This window comes from Nuphar pumila, chromosome 2 (assembly GCF_984573655.1).
Source record: "Nuphar pumila chromosome 2, dmNupPumi1.hap1.1, whole genome shotgun sequence".
NCBI classification, from domain to species: Eukaryota; Viridiplantae; Streptophyta; class Magnoliopsida; order Nymphaeales; family Nymphaeaceae; genus Nuphar; species Nuphar pumila.
The window spans coordinates 94174127-94201206 of NC_143250.1; the positions used below are offsets into that span (position 1 = coordinate 94174127).

The following is a 27080-nucleotide window of genomic DNA, read 5'->3' on the forward strand; positions in this document are numbered from 1 at the left end:
ACTTTGCGAGACGAGGAGAGATTGCACATGTGTTTCATCCTCCACTCTTTCCACTTTTTTTCATAAGTAGCTAGTACCTTAGCCATTTTACCATCCGTAAGAGGTACTTCTTTTTCATTTTCAACCTTTGTGAGGACTAATTTAGGCTCTGAATTAGAACCATCAACTAATTCCCATGATCCCTTTCCCCATATGTGGTTCTTCGTTATTGAAGACCAAATTACAAAGTTTGTATCATTGTGCTTCATGGGTATGATGGTGACTTTCTCATTGTCATAAATTCTTACAAAGAGACGAGGAGAGATGAGAAAAGAATAGATTAAAAAAGAAAGAGAACTAGCACGAGTGCACCACTACGAACTAGCATGAACACACCGCAATCACCCGAGCCGACACGCCACACTTGCATAATTCCACGAACACTTTGATTTACCAAGAAGATCTTTCTTTCTTCTATGGGCACATAAAACTAGGTAGCAAGCAGTCTTCAAGAGACAAGAGCAACAAAGGCTTTGATATCATGTAAAGAAACAAGAATCTTCTAATCACACTCAATATGCTCACCAAAGATTCAAAAGAATGCGCACAACAAGTGTTTACAAAAGGGCACACTCATTACCAAACCCACACAAGCGGCATTTCTCAAGAGAGCTAAAATAAAATATTCTTTTATTCATCATTATGCAAGAAGCATTGTTATACAAGAGAGGGGGAACACCCCTATTTATATACAAGCAACAGGCAAGAGAGGTCTCTAGAGAGTCGTTGGACTAGCTCCAACGGCTGGAAATAGAGCCGTTGGAACTAGTCCAACGACTCTTTTGACTAGTCAACAAAGTGTTGACTAGTCTAATTGTAGTTCTAAAAGAATTAGATCTAGTTTTAAATGAACTAGATAAAATAGAAATAAAATAAAGAAAATAAAAAATATATAAATCAATAATATATATATATATATACAATTTAACACCAACGACTAATTGGGGCTGTCCCAATAATCACATAGTATAATATTTAAATAAAATAAAAATAAAAATAATAAAATATCTAACAAAAAACCCTAGTGGGTCGAACCTATAGTCATGGGAGATGACTAAAATACCTCTAATGGGTATTTCAGTTTACACACACACACACACACACACACACACACACACACACACACATATATATATATATATATATATATATAGAGAGAGAGAGAGAGAGAGAGAGAGAGAGAAATTGGTAGTTGCTCACACGTTAGGTGCTAAATGATACATGTTAAATGTTTTTTTTGCCCTTTTAGTGTTTTTTTTTCATAGTTCTAACCCCATAAATGTATTGGGCATGGTCGATTTATGAGGAATCCACACCTGGATCATGTGTTTTCGATGAAAAAATGATATTTGGAGCCTAAAAAACTTATAAAGATTTTGGACCGTTGATTTTTTGAACCTTATTAAAACCCGCCCATGTGTCGGAATTGAACGCTTCAAGAGATGATCCCTATAAAATCAAGTACATAGATCACATCTGTATGGTCATAATTTATAAATAAAATAAAAAGACTGAAAAACCTATTTAGCACGCTCATTTAACACCTAACGTGTGAGCAGCTACCAATCACTCTTTATATATATATATATATATATATATATATATATATATATATATATATATATATACATCTTAACACTCCTCAAACTTACGGTGTGATCACTGAAAGTTTGCCAAGAAGAGACAAAAAATGAGGTGAAAGCAAGGCCTTAGTGAAAAAATCTGTCAACTGACATTTTGAAGTCACATAGGGCAACTCAATAGTTCCTCTCAAGTGTTCTTGTCGGACATAGTGGCTGTCCATCTTTATGTGCTTGGTTTGTTCGTGGAAGGTGTGGTTGCTTGCAATGTAGATAGCACCCTTATTGTCGCATCACATATTCGAAGGACTAGAGATGACTAAGCATATATCTTTGAGAAGACTCTGTAACCAAATAATTTTTATAGTTGTCGTTGCCATTGCTCGATATTCAGCTTCGGTGAATGACAAAGAAATCATCTTTTGCTTCTTACACCTCTAAGATATAAGTGAGTCCCCTAAAAGAACACATAAACCAGTAGTTGAGACTCTATCATTATGATTACCTCCCCAATCTGCATCACTATAGGCAAGTAAATCTAAAGAAGAAAATGATGATAAAAATAACCCTTTGGTTATAGAATTCTTGATATATCTAACAATCTGTAGAACAATACTCATATGTACCGTAGAAGGTGCATGTTAGAGCTTACTGGCTGAATGTACCGCATGGGCAATGTTTGGTCTTGTGATGGATAAGTAGGTCAAGATCCAACCATTTGTCGATATAGAGTTGGATCTTCAAGAGGAGTTTCATCCTCCAATCTTAGTTTTGCATTTACAACTGGCATGTCAACCTTCTTATCATAAAAAATTTTAGATTTGACAATAATATCTGCAGCTAGCTTCATTTGAGACAATATATATTCTCTAGGTGAGTAAGCCACTTCAATACCTAGAAAATATCTTAGAAAACTAAGGTCCGATATATCAAAATGTTTTTTAAGAATATTTTTAATTTCACTAATTTCCTTTTTGTCACTCCCTGTGATGATCATATCATCAACATATAACAGAAGTATGACAATATCAGTACCTCTATCTTTAACAAAAAGAGCAGTATCAATATAACATGACTTATATCCCAAGTTTAACATAACATTGTTAAACCTATCATACCAAGCTTTGGGAGCTTGCTTAAGCCTATACAAAACTTTCTTTAACCGAAGAACTTTTCCTCTCTCAGCCTTAAGACCGGGAGGAGAATCTATGTACATTACTTCATTTAAGTGACAATTCAAAAAGACATTCTTAACATCAAGTTGGTAAATAGGTCATTTTGTAATTGATGTTAAGGCAACAAGTGTTCTAACACTAGTCATACGAGCTATAGGAGCAAAGGTCTCTTCATAGTCTATCCCACTTACATCCTATAGTTTTTTTCCTATAAGTAATGGTTGAATTTCCTAGGTCTTGGCTCTTAAGTGCTTCTAACTTTAGATTCATGGCGTCAATTCATTCGGAAATTTCTTTAGCCTCTTTATAGGTTGAGGGTTCATAAAAGGAGTGGATAGACATAAGACAAATTCTATATTTAGGTGAAAAGTTTTCATATGATAAATCTTTAAGGATATCTAGAAGTTAGATTTTCTAGTGCTAGTTTCTCCTAGATTTTGGTTTTGTGAATACTTATCTAGTGCACATGAAGGGTGTTCAACATTTCTTCTAGAATAGCTTTGAATATCTTGATTCTGGGTATCTTCTATAGAAACCCTAAAGTCATCAACATGCATATCATCAAGATCATTATCAACATAAATAAATTCAAGCTTTGTTTGGCAACAAATCAAATAAAAAGGAATACTCAAGATCATCCTTAGGCTTCTGAAAACCATTTTCATTTTCGAGAAAGTTAATATTTCTTGAAACATATAATTTGTCATTTTTCTTATCATAGCATTTATATCTTTTTTTATTATTTGCATAACCAAGAAATACACATTCAATGGCTTTCGGGGATAATTTGTCTCTTTTTTCTATAAGTACGAAACAATTACATCAAAAAATTCTTAGAAGTTTTAAATATGGAGACATGATAAATTTTTTCAATAAGGAAGATGTTTCGTAAAGAGGATGAAGGCATTCAGTTGATAAGATATACCGCGGTTAAGGCACCTTCAACCTAAATTTTTTTTGGAACATTTTTAGAGATAAGCAAAGTTTTCATAGTTTCAATAATATGGCGATGCTTTCTCTCAGCTAAACCATTTTATTGAGGGGTATTTGAACAATATTTTGATGTAAAATCCCACTTTCTTTCAAATAATTTTTGAAATCATTGGACAAATATTCTCCCCCGAAGTCTAATCGAAAAATGATAATATTACTTTGAAATTGATTTTGCACAATTTTGTGAAATTCTTTGAAATAAGAGAATACATCAGATTTTTACCTAAGAAAATAGATCCAAGTATACCTAGTATAATCATTAATGAATACAACATAATATGAGAGTCCTCCTTTTGACATGATCGGAGTCGGTCCCCATACATCTGAATGCACAAGTTTAAAAGGTTTGATTGCGATAAAAGTTCTCGGGCTAAAAGTAATTTTCTTCATTTTTCCAAGAATACGCTCATTACATATGAACTCTTTGGAACAAGAGTTTTTCAAAAAAGAAAAAAGTGCTAACTTAGATACACGAGGATGACCTAATCTTTGATGTCACATAAAAATATCTTTTTCTTTAACAAAATTACAAAATGGTTCTTTAAGAAGATGAAAAAAATCCATGTAGTAGAGGTTTCCTCTCCTATGTCCGCTAATAAGCTTTCCTGACTGGCGATCCTGCACCCAGTGGCAGAGCCATATGTTGATGAGGGTGGACAAGTGCCCACCTGACCTTGAAATACCTGGTAAGGGGGTTTGAGTCAAGGTGCGCAGTGCCCACCCTAACCCGTATCTTGTGCTTCCCCCACCACAAACTTTCTCTCTCTTTTTCTATATATATATATATATATATAGTCACTAGAATATGAGAACTAATGTGTGAATCATGATTTTCATTATTTTTTTATTCTTTTATCTTGAATTTAACCATACGGATGTGATCTACATGCTTAGTTTTATAAGAATCCGCTCTTGAATCATTCGATTTTGATGGATAAATGAGATTTTCTAAGGCTTTAAAATCAATGTCTCATAATCTTCATAAATATTCAAGCATTCAAAAATCACATTTTTTGAATCCAAAATACACAATCCAATGGTTGATTCCTAGCAAATTCACTATGCCAAACACATCCACATGGTTGGATTTGCAAAAAAAGTGTTGGAAATGCCCATATTTCTAGTTCTCATATTCTAATGACTCTCTCTCTATGTGTATGTATATGAACGCATGCACACACACATAGACACATACATTTGTGCCCACCCTATTTCGGATTTCTAGCTCCGCCTCTACCTGCACCCTACATTTTTTGAGAAGAAAACCCCGCACCCATAATCCAGAATTTGAGAAACAAATAATAAATTAAAATTGAGTTTTGGAACAACTCTAACTTTAAGAATTTGAATTTTTTTTAAAGTATTTGAAAATGTTCCAATGCTTTTAATTTCTAAATTAGTTCCATTGGCCATAGAAACACAAGAATCATAAAAGGATTTTGTACATTCAGATACAAGAGATTCTAAAGGAGTCATGTGAAAGGAGACACCAGAGTCAAGAATCCAAGAAGGCATACCCGGAAGAGTCGAAGTAAACACGCCGACACCGAAAGTAAATGTGTAGGAGTTCTTAAGGAGTAATTGAAATGCTTCCGTTAGATGGTTAATAGAATTCTTAAGTTCTCCTTCTTTTATGTTACCTTCATCACTTTTTTGGGGTGGTGTTTCTTCAATGGTTGCGACCTTTCTTTTGAGCTTGGGACAATCCAGTCTAATGTGTCCCGCTTCTTGGTAAAAAATGACAAATAACGCTTCTTCCTTCATGGTTATAAGTTTCTCCATTAGTTTTTTCAAATTTGAGGAGGTTTATATGTTTTGACATTGTTATTGGGTCTTGACACAACAAAAACCTTCTCACTTTCCTTAGACACGCAAAGTCAAGTCTCGGCTTGGTATATCTCTCCAAGAGCATCATCAATTGAGATAGTTTCAGTCTTATATAAGATATTGAACCTAACTTGCTCAAACTCATGTCTTAACCCATATAAGAAAGAAAACAAATTTTATTCCTCGAGTTGCTTTTGCCTCATTTCAATAGTGAGACCATCCCACTTTGGCTCTAGTAATGCTAACTCATCCCAAAGAGGTGAGAGAGTACCATAGTAATCTCTCACACTCTTATCACCTTGTTTAATCATACAAATTTTCTCTTGAAGAAAATACTTTCATGCTAAACCTTTTTGCACAAACATTTTCTTGAGAAAATTCTAAGCCTCACATGCTTTTTTGAATTTAATTATACTTGCCGCAATTTTAAGTTTCATATTATTAAGGAACCAAAAGGGAATTTAGGCATTTTCGATTTCTCAATTCTCCACTTTAATGAGATGATCCTTGAGTGCTTTCGCTCTTGCTTCACCATCAATTTTGGTGAGAGTGGGTTGTGGTTCACATGAAGTACCATTCAGATGTCCCTATATAACTTCTTTCCCTTGATATGGTGCTCCATAGCGGCAGCCCACATCAAATAATTGGAGTCATTTAGCTTGAATGCAACCACTATCATGGATTCTTTTTCGCCCATTTTAATAGAGAGTTGGAGCATAAACTTTTCTTGCAATTACGGTCTTTGGAGAAGAGTTTGGATAAGTCTCTTTTCTTATAATTACAATCTTTGGAGAAGTCTTACACAATCTCAAGAGCCTACAACTCTTATACCATGTAATGAGAAGATCAACACAAATACAAGAGTTTACAAGCACTAGTTCACCAAAAGATAATACAAAGTGAGAACAATCTCAAGAGCATAACAAATGCACACAATAGCCACTATGGGCATACATAATAGCCACTGTGAGCACACACCACACAACACATAAAAATAAGAGATTCCACTAATGAAATTCTTAGAAAAGCATTGAGTTAGGGGAGTGCCCTATTTATAAGCAAAAATGAAGTAAAGGGGGGCAGCCCAACTAGTGGTTGGGCTAGCCCCCAACGGTCATGAATATGTCCATTGGGACTAGCCCAACGACTAATTGGGGCTGTCCCAACAGCCACATAGTACACCATTTAAATAAAAATAAAATATCTAACAAAAACCCCTTAGTGGGTCGACCCTATAATCATGGGAAATGACTGAAATACCCCTGATGAGTATTGCAGTTTACATACACAAAAAAAATATATATGTATATATATACACATCTTAACATCCACCTGGAAATACATCATAACATACTAGCATTATAACCTATAGACAAACTAATGCAGCTTCAGGAGATCATCCAATCTCCAATGAAACTTCTGTACACTTGAAAACATGCAAATGAGAGTTAAATAGGTGGTTGAGATCATCATTTAACGAGTATACCCCAAATTGGAAATAGTTTCTTATTGCTTAGGCACACATAATGATTGCAACTAGAATATTTGTAGGAAATTGAATGGAGTATGAGATGTTTGCGCTAGTGATACTACTTCATTGGAGAATGCAACACTGGAAAATTACCAGTCTACACCATTAGATTACTGCCTTGAGGGAGCCACTGATTTATGCTGGGAAAGCAAAACAAAGTGCTGAATAGGATGGGGAAAGTGTTTCCAGACAATGGTATTAAAAGTAGTATTCAGTAAGTGGATAGCTTTCACATGAAATAGGCCCAGTTCGACAAAGAAGGATCACCAATGTAGGGAACATAGAGTGTCCATCCTTCTGATATATGCAGATTCCAATATATTAAGCTCAAGGAGCAGAGAAGAGAAAGAATCACTACAGTCTACTGCAGATCACAAAAGCGCTACTTACTTTTCCCAGTTCACTGTATGCTTATGCAGAAATCTTAGACTTACTAAATTTGTAAGTATGAAAAAAGGCGTCAGTATTGGATAAACGAGGAATAGAAACATACCTGTGACGCTTGTGCTGTGAATTACAAAGATATCAAATAAATAAAAAACAGATGATCTATTTAATACATCTTATCCTTTTTTCAAGACCAACTTGACATCAGGATTGTTTCTCATGATCATGGCATCTGAAAGTACTGAAGAAGACTGCAATTTTATGAGATTAAAGATCATGGGAAAGTTTTTCTGCTTCCTAAAGTTCCTCTGATGATATTTGATTTTTCACATCCATTCGTCCATGGGGTTGATTTTCCTATAAAGTTAGCAAATCATGAGCCATAATTCATTTATGATCTGAAATTACTCATTCTGTTTTCAAGAAGCATGCCTTTGTTTTTTTTTTCTTCCCCCTCTTTTCCTCCAGTATTTTAGATCTTGCACACCACCCTTCCTCTTTTCTCCCAGTGCTATGACTCTTATGCAATGCTTATACAGAAACTGGGAGCTTTCAGCGCCATGGTCAGGGGCAAAGATTATAGTACCAACTAAGTTCATTGTTGGAGATCTGGACATCACTTATACTACTCCAGGTGCAAAACATTATATTCACAAGGGAGGCTTCAAGTCTGACGTTCCCTTCCTGCAGGAAACTGTGATAATTGAAGGAGCAGGGCATTTCATTGCCCAGGAAAGGCCGCATGAAATCAGTGATCACATTCTGGACTTCATCAAGAAGTTCTGATTTGTTGCTCAGTTTTATTTACCTCTTTTTCTTTTTAGAGTGGCCATGGACACATCTAGCTGTGTGGACATGCTTGGTCTGTATAACCACTGTTTGTTCTCCAGTCATGGTAGTGGATTGCTTCATTTGCTTGTGGCAGAACATGAGGAACATGCATTTCCCATCAAATAATTTATCTTCATGGAGAATTACTGATAAGCGAAGTTTTTTGCTTTGCTTTTTCTTTTTTATGGGTAGGGAAAAGAAGGAAAAAAAATGTCCTGTTGGTAACTTGCTTGGCGCCAATCTTAAAACCAGCCATGTCATAGTGGTAATTTGTTGAAAATGATATGGACGGATTCGAACAGAAAATATTGTTTCATTTTTAAAACGGATAGAATCTGAAAGACAGTTTCGGATTCAGTTGGATCCGGGTCAGAACCTGATAGGTAAATAAATAAAGCCGGGTCCGACCCACCCTTTTAACTGTATGACAAAAACGTATGGCACTATGCCTTGTGAAGCATAGTTGCTGAAAAGCCCAATCAGTTGGAATACTACTTCAGTACAATGATGTTAATGGAAGCAGAATTGAGAATCATTGGTTACTGAGATAGGTGATGTGGTCAGTGATGATAAATAAAACTATTACTGGGGTAGTGGAAAAAAGGGACATGCGTGTCAATTAGATTCAAAATGTCACAAGATTTGACATGTGTGAGGTTAGCATGTGTGCATGTGTAAGAGGATAAGAAATCACACTATGACAAAGTCTAGAAAAGAGAAGCCAATACTCGTACAAATTAAGATTGATACTCAAACATGCATAAATTAAAATTAACCATGGAAATCAGCATTTGTACAGATTAATAGCTGCAAGCCTAAATATCAGAATTACCTCAAGTTCATTGCAAGAAATATCTAAAGCAGTGGTACATGTAACATGCAAAATCCTCCAAGAAAACCCTGTTATGAGGGCATGCAAATAGCATATGCCACCAAGAAGTATTTAATGTAAACATGTCACATGCAAAATCCTCCAAGAAAGGTCTGTTATGAGGGCATGCACATTCGAACATATGCCACCAAGAAAATAATGTAAACAAATATTCATGTCACATGCAAAATCCTCTAAAGGCCTGTTGTGAGGGCATGTACATCTTAACATTTGTCCAATAAATATTGGCACGTCACATACAAAAACCTCCCAAGAAGGCCTGCTGGCCTGGTAAAATATTGGCATCATCTTTTTGCAAAATGGAAAGAAAACCAATCAACCTTGGGTAGATAATTTGATAGCAAATTGTGATTAGCTAGTATAATAAATCATGCAAACAGATGATTAATAATAAATAAACATTAAAAATATCTCACAAAATTCAGCAAACCAAATGAAAATTCATGTAAAAGAGTTGAATGGAAGAAAGATGATCTTACTTGGTTTTGGATAATAATTGACTGTAGGGATGGGTGACAAGGAGAAGAAGAATATAATAAAGCATGAAAAGTGAAAGGTAAAGTAGGTAAAATGCTAACATAATTAGTTAAAATAAATATAACAAATTTCTAATAAGGAGAGAGATATGGTGATAAGGTAGTTGTGGGATAAAATAGTTAGGGTAACTTGTATATTTTAAGAGAGAGATGCTTTTATCTGTTTCTTTAATTTGAGAGAGCTGCTCACCTGATTTTTGTTTTATTATGATCATTGATGCTTAAGAGAGAGGAATTATAAATGAAAATGCACAAGGTTTTGAAGTAAGGTATGCCATGTAAGTAAGTTTCTTTTTTTTTTTTTGCAAAAATGATCGTATTGTACTTGCAAAATGATATGTTTTTTGAATGAAAAATGATAGTCCTGCATGGGTAATTTGACACATTTTCCGAAATGCTATGCAATTTTTGATATTCTTTCCATGTCAAAAATCGCAAATAACCATCTTTGAAATGTCCCTTTTACCCTTCACATGTACAGAACTCAAGAAGTTCATGCAAAATATCGCTATGTTCATCGGGTGCTGCAAATTCCCACTTAAAATGAGGTTCACACATTGTTTTTACGAACTTCACGTAATAATATTTGCAAACATCCTGTCAAACTCAAACAAAATGGGGACTTCCTCGTCCTCGCCTATATTGTTCGTTGTTCACATGTTTAGGAGGAACAATATATCTTTCAGAGAACGTTTCTCTTGAACCGCTCATCAAATCAAGGTGATCTTGGTAGCAGTGAAAATGTATTTTCGTCTAGTTTCTTTGTTCTTTTCTATGCTTTTCCAGAATCCTTCATTTTTTTGTTCACACATTTGGGAGGAAGTTCACATATACAGGAGGAAGTTCACAATTGTGAAGGGTAAAAATGTTATTTTAAATCTAGATATTTGCAATTTTGGACATGAAGAAAATATAAATAATTATGAGATATCTCAAAAAATGTGTCAAATTACCCATATAGTATGATTTTTTTTTTAAATGCTCCACAATTTATGAAATTCACCCCATGTCCAAAATCGTGGATACTTGACTTTTTTGGACCTTTTTACCTTTCGCACTAGCAAACCTCCTGAGGTTCACGTGATATATAGGTATGTTGTAGGAAGCACACAAAATCTCAATAAAAAACAGATTTGTATGATGATTTTGCGGACCTTACGAATTTTAAATTTTTGAACATGGCTAGTTTTTGTTTCAATAAAGAAAATTCGCACATCAACTCACACATCTTCTCAGTTTTGCAACCCCCTTGCGAACCTGCTCTGATTTAAATGTGTTATCTTGGAAGGTTCACTCCATGCATTTGAGAAATTCTGAAATTCACACGTACATCATGTGAACCTCTTGTAACAAAAAACTTACACACTTTTGCAAATATTGTACAACATTTTGCATATATAGTACGACATTCACAAGATACCATGTGAAGCTCTTTTAAGTAATTGATTCTCAAGGAGGTTCGCAAATACCATATGATGTTCGCATATATAGTACAACATTCTCAAGATACCATGCAAAGTTCTTTTAAGTAACTAAGGAGGTATGCAAATACCATACAACATTCCCAAGATACCATGTGAAGCTCTTTTAAGTAACTAAGGAGGTACGCAAATACCGTACGACATTCGCATGATACCATGCGAAGCTTCTTTAAGTAACTAAGAAGGTCCGCAAACTTTATAAGTCATTCACATATATAGTACAACATTAGCAAGATATCATGTGAATCTCCTTTAAGGACCTTCTTGAGGATCGATTACTTAAGAGGAACTTCACATGGTATCTCACAAATATCATATTATATACATGAATGTCATACAATATTTGTAAAGGTGCATAGGTTTTCAGTTACAAAAGTTTTGCATGATGTACACACAAATTTTGAGATTTCGCAAATGCATGCGGCGAACCTTCTGAGGTAGCATATTTCAATCAAAGCAAGTTCGTGTAGAGGTTGCAAAACAGAGAAGATGCATGCATTGATGTGTGAATCTTCTTTGTTGAGATCAGTGTTGTGAAAAGCGTTGAGGCGTAGCGAGGCGCTCCACCAAAATCTGAGGCGAGGCATAAGCCTCGAGGCACAAAGTGTAAGCCTCAATTTTTTTTATTAAAACTTAAAAAAACTATAAAAATTATCTAAAATTATAAATAAATAAGAAATGCTTTATTGATAAAGCAACAACCAATAAAAAATAAAAAATCTCAAATAAATACAGAAAAATATGAGATGAATATGTAAAAGTAACATTAATGCAGCAACTTGATCTATGTAAGTATCTAAGAAATAAAATATGAGCAATCATTCAATAAAAAATTAACATTAACAATAAATGCATATTAGCACTAACAACATCATTGCATGTTAACATTAACAACCAAATGTTAATATATTTATCCAAAACTCTTCAAAATGAGAGTGTTAAACATTCATAATTACAACTCAAAGACCCAAAAAAACATATAAATGGCCATAGCTCTATAATATGAATTAGGGCCTAAGCTCTTCTTGTGTCTCGTCATCATCAATATTTAAGTCTTTAATGTCATCATCTGAAGAATCCATATAAATAGGTTCTCCTTCATCTTCATTCTCTGACTCTTCATCATCTGCACTTTCTTCCTCCACGTCCTCAGTAATTTCTTTTGCTTTTCTTTTTCCTTCAATAAAAAATCATGTATTAAAAACTTATGTTATATAATTAAAAAAATATATTTATATTCATAACAAGGTAAAAGGAATATAACTTTACCTCGATCTCTTGAAGACCTGGCTTGCCTAATACCACTTTGTGAATCATGAGGTGAAGTGACTTTTTCAATAGGCACATGCTCAATGGCATTTATGTCAAAGTTTGGATCCAACCATGAATCCTCCAACCAATTGGGATCACTAGGCAACGCTGGATCTTCCTTCTCCACAATCCACTCATCGTCTGAGTCTATATGATCTAGACATATAGGGTCTTTGGTAGCCCTCCTCCTTATATTTCTCTCTTTTAATTTCATATTGTATATTATGAAAACCAATGCATTCATTTTTTCTTGTTTAAGTCTATTTCTTCATTTTATATGTACCTATAATTTTAAATCATGAATAATCAATTATAAGATAATTAAACTTATAAAAATGTATTTAAAAAATAAAATGCAAAGTCACAAACCAATGAGAAAGTACTCTAATTCCTCTCACAGCTTGATGCACTGCACGTCAAACTTAAAATTTGAATTGTAAAATTCATCAACTTATGATTTTTATGCTCAAATGAACTCCACCAATTAGCTGCATTCAGAGGCGTAGCTAGGATTCATGTGGGGGGGGGGGGGGGAGGGCAAACAGGGTTGTAGGTGAAAAAACTATTTGTGCAATAGTTGGGGGTTCGGGGGCAGCGCCCCTGAAATTTTTTTTTTTGAGATAAAATAAAAATGGCTACAATTTTCAATAAAAATCTATTTCATATGGACAAATCAAACTATTTGCTGCAGTCAAGGCTGGGCTACAAAAATGGATAAAAATCTATTTCATATGGAATCAGGGTTGGGCTAGGACTGGGCTTTAAAAAAAAATAAATTTTTTAACTATTTCGGGAGGCAGGATTGGGCTACTACCCAGTCCTGCCCCCTCTAGATACGCCTCTGGCTGCATTCAAATAAAATAATAAAAAATTGATAAAAACATTAAAAATGTCATAATTAACAAAAACATTAAAAATTATTGACAAATAACAACATAATTGCAAACTTACCAGGACTTTTTATTTTTCTTGTTGTAACAACTGCCTCTCTACCAAACAACCCCTTTGCCTTTTTAAATGCATCAATTTGTGTTGTAATTTTCAACCGAATATTTGCATCAGAAACCAATTTTTCAACACAATCATAAAAGTCACTCATCACTTCTCCATCCGGGTTGAAGTTGTCAACATAATGAAAATGTGAATTTAAATAATAGGCAGTTGCATGCAAAGGCTTATAAAGGTGCAAGTCCCAACGTCTATCAATGATATTTCAAATATGTTTATATTTTCTTTTAACCTTGTCAAGGTTTGAAGCAATTTCTTCCTTTGCTCTATCCATTGCCTCATACAAAAATCCCATAGCAGGTTCATTCGCATAAACTAATCACAACACTTTCACGAGAGGCAATGTAGCTTTAATTGCATATGATATGGCAGCCCAAAACTTATGATCATTACGAACAATATAAGAAATGTTTTTAGCATCAGATTTCTTATAGTAATTAGATGATCTAAAATTTAAAGATAAGAACATCGACTTTAACTCTTTTTTATAACATCCAATACTATGAAGTGTGAGATATGTTGTGGCAAAATAAGTGACGGCAGGACGTAGAAGCTCTTTCTTCTTTATGAACTTTCTCATCAAATTTAATACCCATGCATGACTATAAATATATCTTGTAATTTTTTTTGCTTCTACTGTATCTTTAAAAATTGATATCTTTCCAATATCTTCTAACATAAGATCCAAGCAGTGCGCTGCACATGGTGTCCAAAAACATGTTTTCCTGCTGTTAACATATTCTCAACTGCCATATAATTTGGTGCATTATCTGTAATGAATTGCACCACATTACTTTCACCAACTTTTTTAACAACTTCTTCAAACAACTTACATAAATTTATACCAGTTGTTTCCATGTCGCTGATGTCAACGGACTTCAAAAATACTGTCCTAGATGAGCTGTTCACAAAAAAATTAATTAAGTTTCTTCCTTTTCCATCTGTCCAACCATCTGCCATAATGCTGCAACCAACCTTTAGCAATTCTTTTTTAAACTCTTTCAAAATTTCATGAGTACAATCTACCTCGTTCTTCAAAATCCACGTTCTGATCTCGTGATAAGAAGGCAGTTTGAACCCTCACCCATAATTTGCAATAGCTTCTACCATTGCACCAAAATATGGACTATTGCAAAAATTAAATGATAAGGCATTTGCATAAAAAAATCTACCAATGGCACGACATACATTTTTTCTTTCATCCCTTTTGAAAGTAGTGTTTATTGTGGTTTGTCGTGCTTCTTTGTTCACAAAAAGGTCCATGGGACCACCGTTACTTGTTTTTGCATCATTACATGATCCACTAGTTTCTTTATTCACATTATCACCTGTTGATGATCCAAAATAAACACTTCTCTCGATATCCAACTTGTTTTGTTCTAGCTCTTCTTTCTTTTGCTTCTGATCCTTTAGATGATTCTGAAAAAATCTTTTCACATCAGGTGGAACCGCTTCGCACATGCTTACACCATGTTTTGTGCCAGCTAAGTGATGTTTTAGCTTATAGATGCCTCCTGTACTCTCTTTATGACAGTAATTGCAAATTACATGTCTTACGAGTTTGGGATCTTTAGTAGGATTTGGAACTTTAACTCCATGATCCCATCCCACATCTTTTCCCATTGTTCAACTGCACAAATACATATAACAAAATATATATTAACACAAAAAATAGATTCATATTCAATAAGAATCAATATATATAAATTGAAAACTAGTGAAAACACAAACACATGAAGTCAGTGAGAACTAGAAAATTATTAGTTTATTTTTTTTTATTTAGGAACCAATTTGAATTACTTGCCACTAAAAGGAGAATATAGAAAAAACTAACAATGTATTCAATGTGAATAATAACAGATCATGGGGCAAAGCTAAGTAAATGGGCAAAGATTCAATGTGAATGATAACAGATAATGGGCAAAGCTAAGTAAACCCTACCAGATTAAGCACTGAAGTTGCAACTCCGACCTCAATGAATGTGAATACATAAGGTCAATTCAAATATAAACAAATTTTATGAAATAAAAGCATAGTTATAATGCAAAGATTCAAAGATTTTCCCCTTGCAGTAAGGGGGTCAAGGGGCTCCCCCCGATGCGGGTCCCGCTGCGTGGTCAGCGGACGGGGGTCATAGGGGGGCAGCGCCCCCCAGAATAATTTTTTTGGGGGGGCTGACATCGTTGTGTTGGGACGTTGCAAGTTCAAACCCCAATAAAAAGAATGTAATTACAATAAAAATGCTGCACCCCCGCACCCAAGTTTTTACCGCACCCCCGCACCCATATGACATAGGTTGTAAGACCGTAAAAAGATAAAGATGCAAATTTGACCCTACACATCATGTCGTAGTCAACTTTACTACATAAAAAATAAGCACAGAATGCACATAATAAACATTATCCAAGGATTGGTTTTGGCCTTTGGGTTTGAATCTATAGAAAACATATAATGTATTGCTAGAATGAGTCAAATAACGTGCCATTTTGCATCTGGTTACATGCATTCTAAATCAATAGACAGAGAAAAGAAAGCATAGTTCAATGACACATATATAAAGCAGCACATGTAGGTGCAAGCATTGGTTTGTTACCACTAACTAGCTAGCTAGCAACTAATGTTGTTGATCCGAGTCATGATGCAAGTGGGGAACCCAAAAACAGATTCATACTTCAACTCAAAGGGGCTGATAGAATATGCATCATACCAGACAACATGTATCTCCTCATATCTCACGTCTGTGATTTCAAGTTTCTCAACTGGACAAATGAATGTGAAGTTGCGAGTTGAGAAAGTTTCTCAAGTTTCTCACGTGATACAACATTAAACTGTACAAAGATGGGTAAAAACAAATACAGGGTTGAGAAAAAAGTAAAAATGAAAAGGAGAGAGGGGCGACTGTATCACGCGCGCGAGAGAGAGAGAATGTTGTATCACGTGAGAGAGGAGAGAAGAGATAAGAAGAAGAAGAAGAGGAGAACGAGAGAGAAAAAAAAACCAGTACATGTTTCTGGTCTCCACCATAAGAGAGAATGCTCTGTCGTGAGAGAGAGAAGGCTGCCATGAGGGAGAGAAGGTTGTGAGAAAAAAAATAGCCATAGGGTGAGAAAAAAAGTAAAAGAATAACATAAAAGAGTCAGTAGGGCTTTGTTTAAGCCCTAGTTTTTGGTCGAATGAGGGTTTTGACCCTCATTTGACCAAATCAATTAAGGCATGTACGCCTCATTCTGAGGTGCGCCTCAAGGCCTATGAGTCGCATGCCTCATAGGTTTTGCGCTTTACCCATGCGCCTCAAGGCATGGAGCCCCTCGCCTTGAGGCGAGGCGTGCTTTTTGCGCCTTGAGGCACATTTTTAATAACACTGGTTGGGATGCAAACTAACTAGGTTTGCAAATTTTGTTATATGAAATCATCATGCGAATATGCCTTTCAGTAAAATTTTGTACGCTTTTTATAGTGTACTTATATATCACACAAACCTCAGGAGGTTCACTAGTGTGAAGGGTAAAAATATTCTAAAAAAGTTGGGCATTCAAGATTTTGGACATGTGGCTGATTTTGCAAATTGTGAAGCATTTTGAAAAATGTGTCCTTTACAAGTACAATATCATCATTTTCCATTTTATAACTTGCATCAAATAAATTCAAAGGGGTTGAGAAAATAAGGATGACTTAGGGACTAGTGGAACCCCACTCAAAGGCAAGGCCCTCCCTGTGAGGTACATAGGAGAGAGAGAGAAAAGGGCAAGGGCCAGAAGTGGTGGCTGCATGTCATGTGATATGGAATGACGAAATGGAATCACATGTGATTAGAGTCGTGATTTCAAATCACATGTTCCACCACACATGAAATTCACTCTAAGTGTCATTTAAAAATGTTTTTCATTTTCCTTTTTTAATGTTACCAAACACAAGGAAAACAAAATGAAAAAGGCCGTCTCTTTGAGTATATAGAAGCAATGAATGAAGAGAGAGAGAGAGAGAGGTGTGATGGAGAGCATACAACATTGAACCATCAAGACCAATGGCATCAAGATGCATATAGCCTCTCGTGTTGCTCATCCACGACTTCCCCAAGCTCTGATACTCATGGCGCCACCATATCCTCACTCTAGCCCACCATGGCTATCACTGTAACACCCTAAGATTTTTAACCCGAAAAATGCGAGTAAAATTTATTTTTCGTCAGCGAAAACATTTTTCAATATCTTGGATCCAAAAATCTTGAGCGAGTTACGGATCGGTCAGTCATACTAGTACTGGATTTTATAAAAGAAAGAATGTATCATTATAAACTTTCATTGTAGCTCATATGGTATTGTTCAATAGGCCAATAACCAATACTAAAGTTCATAAAACAAAATAACAGAAGTTCCAAAATTCAGTCTTCAGAAAAGGAAAATGGTTTGGCTTCCTGACTCCACCAAAGCTCCCCTTTATCGCCTCAATAATTTATTTAGTTCCTATAATTGTGTAGGAGGTCAAAACAACACCCCATTAGGAATACAATAACAAAGTATATGTATACGAAAGTAGGCATAAAGGAAATATCATTTTTGCAAACATAACCAAATATTGAGGCAATGATAAATCATGAAACCATTGAAAATTTTAATTCAATACTTATGCATGATCGAGGATGTTATGCATAACTTACCAATGCAGTAGAGTATCCATTTATAACATGAGTGGCTCAAGATTCTTTTATTTAGGTGATCTTTCTTAAATGATGCATGTGATGCTTTTGACAGAATGCACAATACACTTTTGTTCCTCTTGTTAACAGTTCTTGTGGGTACGACACAAACACTATCCAAATTGAAAACATGACCAAGGGGTATATTCAAACAATGTGTCTTATTACCTTTGCCTTATACATCCTTTTCGACCCTGGGTGAGGAACAAAACTTATCGAAAAAGAAATTCCAACACCCTTAACCTGGTATACCAGGCTTTTTCTTCAGTTGAAGCCTTATTCACTACCACCCCATGACACTGGTGATAGCTATTTCTTATCTCTATCGCTGAGAAAGCAACCCTCTGTGTTTTACAATACCCACAAAGCCAATCACACTGCTTACTCTCTCATTGTAAGCAACATGAGAATTAACATTCACATTCTTTTATTAGTTAACTCTCATAACATACTTACACATTACTTTCAGACTTTCAATGGCATAAAGCACAAATATGCATGATTTTCATTTAACTTATTACAAAGTCATTGGCTACCACTTTGGGACACAAACATAGCAATTCCTTTTCAGGTTCTGAGCACATATGTCCTTTCTCAGTGCCTTGTGAGTCAAATTTGACATTTCTCCAAAGTGTCTTAGAAAAAACATTAATACATACTTTCTTTGCATTCATCAATTAACATACATGTGTCTCATGTTTTTATCATTATAATAATTCACATCATGTGATGACCACCCATTTGATTGTCAAGCAATATGCATCACACGAATAAATAACTTTGATTAATTGAATACACATGCTCTTTCATAAAGCAAAGCATTTGTTTCACATACTTCCAATCACATTTATGATATATCTTAAAAATCCATATGGGTTATGGTAAAAATGCATATTATGTATATATGAAGCTAACATAATTTTTAATCTTTTACTTAAAGAAAATATATAGTTTTAAAATCACTGAGGCAAAACAAATGTGACTATATTCCCTCAAAGCTTAACTCATATACAAAAATCCAATAAAACCTGAGATTATTCATAAATAAATCATATATAGTTTAATCATATCTCTTATCATAAACTCATACTTTAAGATCATCGATTATAAAGCTTGAAGTCATACATATACATCGGTTTTCACAAACATCCAAATCTTAACTTGTCAGTCACTATATATTTCACAAAACACTTGGGTCATTATATATGTTTTTTTTTTCTTAGAAAATGACTTGAACGGTGTCATTGATTTGAAATACACATTTTAAAATCCAATCTAATTTTCAGCCACGAGGTGCCTCATTCATGACTTTTTTTTTCTTTTATAAACTCGATTTAATGAAAATCGTTATGTTGAGCCAAATCATGTTTTGTGCCCATTTTTTTTTTTAAACCAGACCTATGCTGTTTAAGAAAACATAGACCATCCATATAGTACTAAACCCATTTTTTTCTGAAATCCCAAAAAAACACGTCTAAACAATGTGAGCATAACTCTTTTTTTTCTTCCTTTCACATTCACATAGATGCTGGTGACCCATAACATAATCCTTTTCAGCCAGACAGACTCTGCTGCTGCACAAATCTGATTGAGTGCATATTTCGTCGATTACAAATTAATTTAATGAACTTACTAAATAAGCATTTTGATTCCTAATCATATTTAACAGGGATCAATGATGTTAATTGGCAGGGCTGATCAAAAGAGATTTTCAAAACCTCATAATAAAACAGAAAATTGTCAAACACAAACCCATATTTGATGTCAAATAACATTGTAACTAAAATTAACATTTTCAGAAATCAGCAATATGGAAATTTGACATTTCATGGAGCCATACTTTCACATGCATATACTTAAATCAAAGTACCTACCTTAAACGAGAAGCTTTGAATCGATGTAACGTTGGTTGGACTATATAATCGGTCATGAATTATGCTAACCACTACTACCCCTATATAATCGGCCACGAATTCTGCTAACTACTGACACACACTACTACCCAGCTGGAGAAAACTAGAGAGAAAGATATATAGGAAGAAGAATGGAGAATGAGAGTTAACGTAGGCTTTATATAGAGAAGGAGGGGGTGATAGATACAATGTGATTTAAATGAGAGATCATGGTGTAATTTGGGGGTTTCATTAGCATACTAAGGGTCATATCAAAATAATGGGAAGAGTGGTTTTGGATAGGGATGGCAGTGGACCGGGGGAAAGCGGGGCCCCGCCCCGCCTCGCCCCGTTTGGACCGGGGATGAAGGGTATGAAACGGGGATGGAGGCGGGGGTGGAGGATAAAATCCATCCCCGCCGAGGAGGCGGGGCGGGGGTGGACGTGCACTTTTCCCCGCCCCGCCCCGTCCCCGCCACGATCCCCGCCTAATCCCCGCCCCAACCCCGCCCCGACCACTTTTCCCCGCAATATGCCCGCCCCGCCCCGCCTCATCCCCGTTTGGACCGGGGATAAAGGGTATGAAACGGGGATAGAGGCGGGGGTGGAGGATAAAATTTTGAGGCGGGGCGGGGGTGGAAACCTTGTCCCCTGCCCCGCCCCACTGCCATCCCTAGTTTTGGATGGGAGAGAGGTTCACACGTACATGGGTTTTAAATGAGAGAGAGAGAGAGATGCGAGGTAGTGGTAAAATGCTAATTTACTAAGGTCCACCATCATGTGCTATACATTTTCATCATATATCCCATATTCAGTATATTACCTAAGAATAGATAGGTATTTATTGATAGGTTACATCCTATATATATATATATATATATATATATATATATATATATATATATATAACTTATGGTGGTTTTGTAACTCTCCACTTTCACGATTTTGGAGAAGTGGGAGAGGGGGTTTAACCCCTCTCTCTCTCTCTCTCTTCGTCATGTAACCCCCCCTTATTGCCAAAACGTGTATGCCTTATTTGTATTATTTTTTTTTCTTACTTTGAATTAATTAATGTAACTCTCCCATTCACATGAATGGGAGAGTGGATTCAGCCCACCATTTCACTTAAGTGTAACCTCTAATCATAAAGAGAGAAAAACGTGTTTCAATTTGCTTCTCTCTTAGGTATTGAATATTTTATTATTTAGTTTTTTTTTGTTCAAGTGGGGTCCACTAGAGAGGACGCCCCACTCTTTAATGTATTAACCCTTGAACGTTGGGTGATGGGCCGTTTGTACTAACATACTTTATGCCTCTAAGTATATACTCTATGTAAATATTTCATAACTATGAAATCCATTTTATTTATCAATTTTATTTCTTATACTACTTTCATCTTAAGTTATGTCATTAAATTCTGGATCTATGTTGGATCCCGTCTTATGTACATCAATCCACACTCATATCTAAGAATCATTTTGGTTTTTGGATCTTGGGATCTAGATCTGATTTGAATCATTCCGAGATCAAGATCCAATTACCAAAATTCAACCCATACATTTCTACTATATATATACATATTCTACTTTTGAATCTCAGATTTACCTATGAACTAGATCCAAGTATTGGATCCATTTTCCATAGATAGTGGATTTAGGATATTTTCGGTATTGGATCAAGATCCAAATCCCAGTAGGTTTGAATCCATAAAGTTAAAATTTTCAATTTTAAATTCCTTATAAATCTTTAGTTTATATTAACTTTTCATAAATTATTTTTAAAACACTTAAAATGTTCTAAAAATTTTACAGGTCTTACATCCCTTCTTAAAAAAAAAAAAATTTGTCCGCGAAATTTAAGTTATGATTACGTACCAAATAATTCAAGGCATTTCACTTTCACCTCTTCCTCCAGTTTCCACGTACATTCCTCGATTCTGTGGTGTTGTCATCTCACATTCACTAATGGAATAGTCTTCTTTCTTAGTACTTACTCGCATTGATTGACAATCTCGATAGGTCGCTTTTCGATCGTAAGGTCTTTCTTTATATCAAGATTCTCATTTTGAATGATATGTGTCAGGTCTAGCACGCACTTTCTTATCATAGACACATGAAACACATTATGAACACTGATAAACTGAGGAGGAAGTGTCACTCTATACGCCGCTTCTTCGATCTTTTTGAGAATCTCAAAGGGTGTCACATATCTTGGACTGAGCTTATCCTTTTTGCCGAAATGAAACACACTCTTTGTTGGTGAATCTTTGATGAACACATGGTCTCCTATCGCAAAAGCAAGTTCTCGTCGTCTTTGATCAACATAACTCTTTTGACGACTTTGAACTGTCAAGAGTCTCTTTCTAATCAATTGTACTTGATCCATATAGTGTTGTAGTACAATTGAGGATTCTATAGTCCAATCATCAACTTCGCTCCAACAAACAGAAGATCTGTAGGGTTGCCCGTACAAAGCCTCGTATAGAGCCATACCAATACTCAAATAAAAACTATTGTTATAGGAAAATTCTGTTAACTTCAAGTATTTACTCCAATCTCCTTTTCAATCCAAAGCACAAGCACGTAGTATATCCTCTAATGTTTGGATTGTTCTTTTCGATTGTCCGTTGGTTTGAGGGTAAAAAGTTGTATTAAACTTAAGTTTCGTTTCTAAATCCTTCTGCAACTGCCCCAAAATTTTGAAGTGAATCTCGGATCTCTATTGAAAATGATTGATAATGAAATTTCGTGGAGTCTGACAATTTTGTCTATATACAAGTCTGCAAGACTCTCTAAAGTTTGGTTCATTTTGATTGGTAGAAAGTGCGTTGACTTTGTTAGACAATAAAAAATAACCCAGATTGCATTGTACTAATGCCTAGTCTTGGGTAGACCTATCACAAAATCCATGGTAATGTCTTCCCACTTCCACTGGGGTATCTCCATAACTTACATCGTACCTCTAGGATTTTGATGTTCAATCTTAACCTATTGACACACCAAACATTTTGAAACCTACTTTGAAATCTCACGTTTCATTCCATTGCACCAAAAAATTTCTCTACAAATCTTTGTACATCTTAGTGCTTCTAAGATTAATGATAAATTTGGACCTGTGGGCATCATCTAGCAATTCTTTCCTCAATTGTGAATCTTTAGGTACCCATAACCTTTGACCAAACCAAATACTATCATCTTCTTCTAAATGTAACACCGCTTGATTTGGTTGACAAAGTTGTTATTGTTTTGGAAAAACTTGGGTCATCTTTTTGTTGACTAATGATTCGTTCAACAAGATTTGTTCGGATAGCCACACTGGCTATTTCAATTTTTCCAGTGCCGGAATCAAATGACTTCCAAGCAATAAAATATAACATGTAACAAATTTTCTTTAACCAATGTTTTATTTATAATGATGCAGTGCACATAGGACACCACTTAGGGAGAGAACTTTCACAAAGACTCCGTCACATATCATCGTCATCACTAGATATTAAGGTGATAAAGAGGTGTTGTAGGGGTGTAGTAGGGAAAATCTGGATTGTAGAAGGAAAGAACTGAAGAATTACTGAGGGATTCTAGGATAGAAGAGGAAGATTATGAGGTATAGGAGGGCTCATCATCTCCTTAATAGCTTGATGAGCTACCATAGAAGACTGACACCTCGAACCTAACTAGATCATCTTCTCTCAAGATAGCGGTCGTGTCTTCTCTACATGTTGTTCGAGTTCAATAACGTCCTCGTGTCCTTCTCATGGCTCCTCTCATTCAATGCACCACTCCTCTCCTGACAGGTATTGGACATCCTACTGCTTCTCTGTATCCAGATCGACCATCTTAAGAATATTCTTCTATAGCTGCTCTATCGTAGATAGGGGGATGGGCATAGAGTGTCCTCACCTACCGGCCATAGGTCTTCCGCCTCTCACACATCAGGCCCGCATTCTAGGTTCCCCTCTCCTTCGAGCAAAAGTCTTTGCACCCATGGCTTTCCCTTGGCCAACCTGTGTACCTTGCGAACGATCTATGTCAAACTGTGGTTGCCCTACTTGTGCCTAAGATGGTACAGGAGGGTCTTCCAATCGATTATCATCCACATCCTGGATCTCTTGCCCCAATTTCAACATTAAGAGGGTTACTCGTGTCACCACAGTGGTGATACAATATAGTTGGTCACCCTTGTCCATTCTTGACAACAGAAGGACCTCAATTAATAGGTTTCTATCTATCAAACATTTTTAGGACTTTTAATGAGCCTAAAATCTCATCTAGGTTCTTAGTTGTACACATAAACTATTAACCATATCAAACATTACAAGCACAACAATTAACATAATAACTTACTTAAAGAGCATTGTCGAGTCACTGGACGTGTCGAAAGCCAAACTTTCCTTCTTGCTCTGATACCAAGTTGTAACACCTCAAGATTTTTAACCCGAAAATTTTGAGTAATTTTTTTTCGTCAGCAAAAACATTTTTGAACATAAAACCTTGGGCGAGTTACTGGTCGGTCAATCACACTAATACTAGATTTTATAAAAGAAAGAACGTATCATTATAAACTTTCATTGTAGCACATAGGATATTGTTCAATAGAACAATAATCAATACTAAAGTTCATAAAACAAAATAACAGAAGTTTCAAAATTCAATCTTCAAAAAAGGGAAATGGTTTGGCTTCCTGACTCCACCACAACTCCTCGTCATCACCTCAGTAATGCATTCAATTCCTGTAATTGTGTAGTGGGTCAAAACAATACCTCAGTAGAAATACAATGACAAAGTGTATATATATATATATATACATACGAAAGTAGGCAAACAAAAAACATTATTTTTGCAAACATAACCAAATATTGAGGTATTGATAAATCCATTATTTGCAAACATAAACAAATATCGAGGCATTGATAAATCACAAAACCATTGAAAATTTTACTTCAATACTTATGCATAATCAAGGATGTTATGCATAACTTACTAATGCAGTAGTATATCCATCTATAACATGAGTGGCTTAAGATTCTTTCATTTACGTGATCTTTCTTAAATGATGCATGCGATATTTTTGACAGAATACATAATATACTTTTGTTTCTCTTGTTAACAGTCTATGTGGGTACAATACAGACAATATATGAATTGAAGATTCGAACAAGAGGTATATTCAAACAATTTGTGTCTTATTACCTTGGCCTTGCACATCCTTTTTGGCCTTGGGTGAAGGACGAAACTTATCGAGAGAGAAATCTCAACACTCTCAATTTGGTATAGCAATCTTTTTCTTCAGCTAAAGCCTTATTCACTACCACCCCATGACACCGGTAGTAGCTATCTCCTATCTATGTGGCTGGGGAAGCTACCCTCCATGCTTTACAATACCCCACAGAGTCAATTGTACCACTTACTCTCTTATTGTAAGCAATGTGAAAATTAGCATTCACATTCTTAATTAGTTAACTCTCATGACATACGTACTTAAACATTACTTTCAGACTTTCAATGGCCTCCATATAGCACAAGTACACATGATTTTTATTTAACTTATCACAAAGTCATTGACCACCACTTTGGGGCACAAACATAACGATTCTTTTTCACAGGTATGGTCTTTCTCACTGCCTTGTGAGTCAATTTTGACATTTTACCAAAGTGTCTTAGAAAAAACATTAACTTTCATTGCATTCATCAATTAACATACATGTGTTTCATATTTTTATCATTATAATAATTCACATCATGTACTAACCACCCATTTGGTTGTCAAGCAATATACATCACATGAATAAATAACTTTGCTTAATTGAATACGCACACTCTTTCATAAGGCAATGTATGTGTTTTATATACTTTCAATCACATGATATATCTTAAAAATCCATATGGGTTATGGTAAAAATGCATATTATGTATATACGAAGCTAATATAATCTTTAATCTTTTACTTAAAGAAAATATGCAGTTTTAAAATAACTGAGGCAAAACAAATGCGACTACATTTCTTCAAAGCTTAACTCATATACAAAAATCCAATAAAAACCAGGATTATTCATAAACAAATCATATATAGTTTATTCATATCTCTTATCATACACTCAATACTTTAAGATAATCGATTATAAAGCTTGAAGTCATACATATAAATCGTTTTTCACAAAAATCCAAATCTTAACTTGCAGGTCATTATATATTTCACAAAACACTTAGGTCATTATATATGTTATTTTTTCTTAGAAAATGCCTTGAACTAAACATTTTAAAATCCAATCTGATTTTCAGTCATGAGGTGCCTCATACGTGACTGTTTTTTTTTTCTTTTATAAACTTGATTTAGTGAAAATCGTTATGTTGAGCCAAATCACGTTTTGCACCCATTTATTTATTTTTAAAACCAGACCTATGCTATTTAAGAAAACGCAAACCATCCATATACTAAACCCATTTTTTTTCTAGAATCCCAAAAAAAAATGTCTAAACGATTTTAGCATAATTTTTTTTCTTCCTTTCACATTTACATAGATGCTGGTGACCCATAACAGAATCAGTTTTGGCCGGACAAACTATGCTGCCTCACAAATCTGATTGAGTGCATATTTTGTTAATTATAAATCAATTTAACAAACTTACTAAATAAGTATTTTGATTCCTAATCATAACATGAAGAACATACAAATCATATTTAACAGGGATCAATGATGTTAATTGATAGGGCTGATCAAACAAGATTTTGGGAACCTCATAATAAAACAGAAAATCATCAACCATAAATCCTCTTTTCATGTCAAATAACACTCTAGCTAAAATGAACATTTTTAGAAATTAGCAATATGGAAAATCGACATTTCATTCAGCTATACTTTCACACGCATATACTTAAAGTACCTACCTTAAATGAGAAGCTT

At 35.0% G+C, this 27080-nt stretch overlaps 1 protein-coding gene across 1 annotated transcript in view; it reads left to right on the forward strand.

Annotated features, from left to right (window-relative positions):
- The window catches only part of LOC149846185 (epoxide hydrolase 2-like), a 38071-nt gene extending 29561 nt beyond the window's left edge, over positions 1-8510 (forward strand). The window contains exon 4 of the mRNA XM_089996226.1: positions 8072-8510. Coding sequence (XP_089852352.1) covers positions 8072-8318 — 247 coding nt within the window. The 3' untranslated portion in view covers positions 8319-8510. The remainder of the gene's footprint in view (positions 1-8071) is intronic.
- Positions 8511-27080: the final 18570 nt, after the last annotated feature.